Source organism: Photinus pyralis, unplaced genomic scaffold (assembly GCF_008802855.1).
Source record: "Photinus pyralis isolate 1611_PpyrPB1 unplaced genomic scaffold, Ppyr1.3 Ppyr1.4_LG1, whole genome shotgun sequence".
Lineage (NCBI taxonomy): Eukaryota > Metazoa > Arthropoda > Insecta > Coleoptera > Lampyridae > Photinus > Photinus pyralis.
In genome coordinates this window covers 39262383-39268026 of record NW_022170249.1, presented here as the reverse complement: position 1 = coordinate 39268026, position 5644 = coordinate 39262383, and the positions used below count along the sequence as shown (strand labels likewise).

The window sequence follows — 5644 nt, the reverse complement described above, 5'->3', positions numbered from 1 at the left end:
AAATATCTTCGAGGGTTTCGCGATTTGAATGACAGGTTCTGTTAAAAATCTCGTATCTGTAAAACGATGTTGAAATTGGATTAATTCCGTCAAATTCTCAAGCACAATTTCAGCTCGACGAGTACTACACTCATATTCCAGCATGTGCATTTCAATCCGTTTTACATGTAAAAATCCGATACAAGATACAACTGAATACCCAACCTACTTAGTACCCAACCATCCTCAAGTGTGATTTTGAGCTGTAACTTTTTTGGACCGATAGTCTACATAGCTGAACAAGTGTGGATGTGCCGAAACGCTGAAGCTTGACAGTCTCCCAATCAGTAGCTATGGTAGGTAACAGAATTTGTAAATTATTCCACTTGCAAATGAAAATATTTAATAATTACTAATTTGATTCGGCAACATGTTCCGAAATACATCCCATGATTTATAAATCGCAGTCAAAATTCTGTTGATGATTATAAGAATCATTACTAGAAAGTTTTTCAGGAATGACTAATATAGGCGATGATGGATATAAGAGGAAATTTTTGCAATCAAAGGTCATGGGAGTTTTGGTTGACGAATGCAAAGCAAATTTGTAATGCCTTAATAAAGTTACCAAGGCATACTTCACCTGGAGAAGTCCAAACCTGTAAGCTAAAGATATCGTCGAAAATTGTTATGCGCCGACTAATCATTACCTATGCAGATTCGCGGACCGCATCCCATTGGCATCCACGCATCCGAAATCTTATTGGAATATCTTTCTGGATCAAAAACCTCAGGGTTGGGAAAATAATCTGGATCCATATGAAGTCCGTAAGTTGGTATAAATACCGTTGTGCCTTTCTCTATGACTACCCTAGAGCCCGGAACCACGTATTCCTTTGTACATGCTCTACCGTGAATCATTACCGGTGGATACATTCTAAAGGTCTCTGCAGATGAATCTTAAAGATTTAAATTTATAATTCATATTTTACCATAAATGCATTGATCGATGAAGGTCATTTCCGAAAGAGCATCATGAGAAATCTTCCCCTTGTATTTCTTCAACACGCTTCTAATTTCTTCTCTGGCTTTATCCTGGAGTTCAAGATGTTGCGACAGTACATAGATGCAGAAAGAACTTACTGTCGATGGTGCTTCAAGGCCACCCAACAAGAACACGAAGCATTGTGCTACAAGCTCTTTCAAACTTAAACCGTCAGTCGATTCACTTGCCATATCAGGTTTGCTCACTTCGTCTATTTGAAGAAGTATGTGCATAAAGTCATTGCGCACTATTTCATCTTTCTCACGAATCGCAATAATTTCCGTAACGAGCTTGGTAAAATAATCCATCATTTTTGCATTACAAGTCTTTAGCTTTATAATTTTGAAGATATTTGGAATAACATATGACAGTATATGAATAATGGAGCCCCTTAGCGACTGATCGTGGAAAAAGTTCAACAAATGATTTTTAAGTTCAGCATTTCCCTCTTTTAAACTATTGCATTCAAATCCAAACGCACAAGAGGCAATTATATCCATGTTTAGTTTACCAATAATCTCGTGAACGTTAATCACTCCATGGATTCTTGTTTCTCTATCTATTAACTCCATAAGCGTATCGGCATACGTTTCCGGTAAAGTTTCAAGCATCATTTTCGATTTCAACAGTGTGAAGGCTGGGGACAACTTCATCCGCAGTGCTTTCCATCTTTCCCCTTTTAAAGCGGGAAGATATCCAGTCAGTGGATTTTCTTCTTCGTCGATATGTAAGGGACGGTCAGTGAAATGTTCAAAGTCGGTAACCATCACGCGCTTAATTAGGTCTAAGTCTGACACTACCAAAACAGGTTGTGTTAGGAAGTAATAACCACCAAAAGATTTTCGTTGCGCCTTTAGGTCATCATAATACTCTTTAATTTGTACTCCTAGTGGCTTCTTCTGTAACATAATGTCCATCGCATTACCAAAAACCAGGGTTGGCTTCCAAGCGTATACATTCTTTCGTTGCCAATACTCATTAGCCCTCTTGCAATAAATTAAGCACAAAATTACGAACAGAAGAGTTACCGATATAAATCCATAGAATGCATAATGAAGAAAAAACGTCATCTCACTAACTTTACAAAGAAAGAACTCGATTCACAAGGAATTGCTACCCTACTACCGTGGAATTTACTATTTCAGCGCAGTACACAATTTAAGCCCCGTAATCAACAATTTCAGTGTCACTAAAGGTCGACCCTGTTAATACAAAACATCTTTGGCAATTCCACAAGATACGAAGTATCGCATTTGATTTATTTGTGAAAGGTTATCATTGCTTGTATAAAGAATAAAGAATAAAGAATCCCTTTCCGTTTGCTACGGGGGTTCCTTCTGGATTTGAAGATTACCATCGGTTCCGCCCGGCAAGGCAAACCGTCTTCTTCTTAGGCTGCTCAATCGATAAAAAATAAATGCTCCGGCTAACTCACATCGGTGGGCTTTTAACTCTTTTGAAACTGCGTAACAAACCTTGACCTGCCGCCTACCAATCTCCTGCCTCAACTCCTACTCCTCCCTTTCCTACCCCTCGTTCTTCGTTAAAGAACCCAAATAGATAATATATTTAAATGATATTAGAGATACAAACAAATTACAGGGATCTAGCAGTTCTTCTCTCCTCCTTGTAAAAACACTAGCTTAACAATGACAACTAAACTAAATAACAAATCCTATCAGGTGAAACTAATTTACTCAAGGGGTGGCCATCCTCTACAGTTTGAAAATTGCAACAACAGGTAATCGGTTTTTAATCCAGCGTGGGCTGGGACTTATTTAAATAAACACAAAAATTTATCCTACTCTTTGGTAATCGTTCATTGGACTTTAATAAACAATCAAATCAAAAAATTTTTTTTTTTACTATAGCTTAATTACCAAAAAGTGGAATTTTACAGAATGTTACAAATTTAATTAGACTAACCTTTACAACATTTGTACAGCCGATCTTGTGAACTGCTCTTTCCTCTGGTACAGGGTGGATGTGATGAAACCTGACACTTAGGTCTCTGTGACTTCCTAGGGGGTGGCTTGAATTTAACACACGGAAACAAAAATCCACGGTGCCTATCCTTCCTCGGAACGAAAGCAAAGTTTAGCGTTTGAACTGAAACTTAGTCCAGGAAATCCTTCGCGTGGCGAGTGGGAGACGGCTAGTTGCCAAAATTTCTAAGCACGTGTCTTTAATTTTGTTTTATTAGTTTATTAGCTTTGACCGCCTGCGGGAGACGGATTTTTGAGTTAGCGGTACGGCAGAACACAAACTTTTATGATCACTATCCGACGGTAAACCGCGATGGTTCGACGTATTATTTCACCAGCTCTTCTTGGGGCAAATATCTCTCCGAAACGCAGCGCTCCTTCGACAAATGACCGTACGGCACTAGTAGGAAATTCCACCTGGGGCGGATCCCGAAATTATGCGCCTTGAGGACTAGGGAAGCACTTTGACTTATATATCCTCGAGAAATCACAACGTATCCTAACGCGATTCACTGCATCCAAAGTAAACTGGGGTGAAGCTCAAGGGTTCGCCAAAATATCACCTGATTGGAACCTGGGTCTTCTTCGCCAAAAAATCAACGCGAAAAGAAAATAACACTTCGAAACGGGTGCAAAAAGCACGCCACTGCGAGCAACCGAAATAAGCCGGTGGCTCAAACCGCCAAGTGTACCAAAACGATCGTTCAAGGTACGTGTTGACCGCTTGACGTACTAACCGCGAGTCTCTCCAAAAACGATCCCCTTCTTCAGAATTGAAATGACTATTCAATTCATCTAACATTTGTCACATTTCAACCAGTGAAATGTCTCGATTTCAAATTGCTGCGCCAATGGGAACGAATTATAGTGATAATTGCACGTGTGGTATTTCAGCGACAATTCAATGCGATTATTCAATGACATTTGTCAAACTTCCACCAGTGAAATGACGCGAAATTTTGTCGTATTAACCGGAACATTCTTCTTAGTTTGTTAATCAATTTCGACAACCGACTTATCACCACATCTTTTAATTTAATCACTCATAACGAATTAGCTTGGAGCACAAAAGTTCGAATAGAATCAATAGCAAAATGAAAAGCAACTTCCATAATTTATTTTGACGTTTATTGTTGTCATGGAAATACATTCGCGTGGGTAATTATGCTTAATTTTTCTTTTGATTCATTGGATAGTCCTCCGAATACCATTCGTAGTCGAAGTATTTGTAGATTATTTTTGAGCTGCTGCTCCACTCATGCTAGTTACGCTTTTTAATATTAATCAGCGTAACTAGCATTCGTGACAGCACCTCAAAAATATTCGACAATACTTCGACTACTTATGGTATTATATATGAAAAAACCACACCCAAATTACCATAAAACAAAAATGGCTCCCGCTAGAAATTCTCCCATTGGTTTAGATAAAGAAGACTTAACCCACTCTAACTTCGTCGTCAACCTCCAGGAACTGCTGAATAAACTGATCTCACGGTTTTCTGCTGACGACGTGAAAACTCCTTATCTCTTGATGGCTCGGTGCTATATCCGCTCCTATTCTCGGTCTAGACGGCGCCAAAGTTGATAAACGAACGACAAAAAACTCGCATTACTCATGATGACGTCAATCAGCTTTGCACTCTTCCCACGACGAAATTAAATCTGAGCGAAATTAAATCTATCGGACCATAGTCTTGAGCGAACCGAAATGCCCAAACACAAAATTTCTAACCGGAACAAATAATGAAATATACAGGGTGACCTTCACTATCATGACAAGAAATTTCGAAATTTTTAATGAAATTTGGCGCGAAATCAAACCACTCGTTACACGTTTCACATCCTATGCCAACCAGGATACGGGAAAGATATTCTGAATAGGAATTGTTCAAAAATGGCAAAAGTGCATTGAAATCGAACACGTACACGAGGTTAACTTTACAGTTGCGGGTATATCTGTGCTAATATGATAAGTGGATTTGTTTATTAAGGTGTTTTTGTAGTATTTTAGCATTGGAAATGCTTGTTTTGTATGGGTATGAATTTACCAGGTTTGCCGAGTAGAGAAGAAGACATGTTAAAGTTACTACCATTCATCCACATATTATTATTATATTTTAACTTCTTAGACGCTACGGCCTGATGATGACATTAATAAAGGGGAAATCGATCGCCTAAAGAGGAAATTTTAATTTAATAATAGGTAGTTCTAAATATATAGAATACACCCTTGCCCTCTAATATTAAATTCCGTTTTCAAAGTCGAAAATTAATGTAAACTAAAAAAGGAAACGTGTGTACCTCTTCTGCGATTTCTTATAAATAGTTATACGTGGTTGTATTTAGTAACAGGAGCCCTGTATATACAGCTTTTTATAAAAGAAACTGGCCCTACATACCCACATCACTGACTAAAGAGGTTACACCTAACATAAGATTCGACTAATTTAAATTAGTAGAGTAGTCCATAAGTTTAGGTTCCAAACAATGGGCCCATCTGTCCTCATTCATTCGTAATTCAAATTACAGAAGGTAGGTGTTCCACCAAAATCTCATCCCTCCCTTTCGCGAAGAGTGCAGAGTAGACATTTTCAATGCAACGCGTTGCAGAATACGGCTGGACTACCGTAATC

The 5644-nt window shown here is 38.5% G+C and overlaps 1 protein-coding gene across 2 annotated transcripts; it reads right to left on the bottom strand.

Annotated features, from left to right (window-relative positions):
- Positions 1-321: 321 nt before the first annotated feature.
- Positions 322-2233, bottom strand: LOC116158787 (probable cytochrome P450 6a23). Of its 2 annotated transcripts, XM_031471628.1 has the most exons (4): positions 1123-2233; positions 972-1074; positions 690-926; positions 322-645 (listed from the first exon to the last, which is right to left on the bottom strand). In XM_031471628.1, the coding sequence occupies exons 1-4, from the start codon at positions 2092-2094 to the stop codon at positions 434-436; spliced, it is 1524 nt and encodes a 507-aa protein (XP_031327488.1). In that variant the 5' UTR covers positions 2095-2233; the 3' UTR covers positions 322-433. The 2 variants fall into 2 exon arrangements, with proteins under 2 accessions (XP_031327488.1, XP_031327487.1); XM_031471627.1 differs by having other exon boundaries at positions 972-2231.
- Between the last annotated feature and the right edge of the window lie 3411 nt (positions 2234-5644).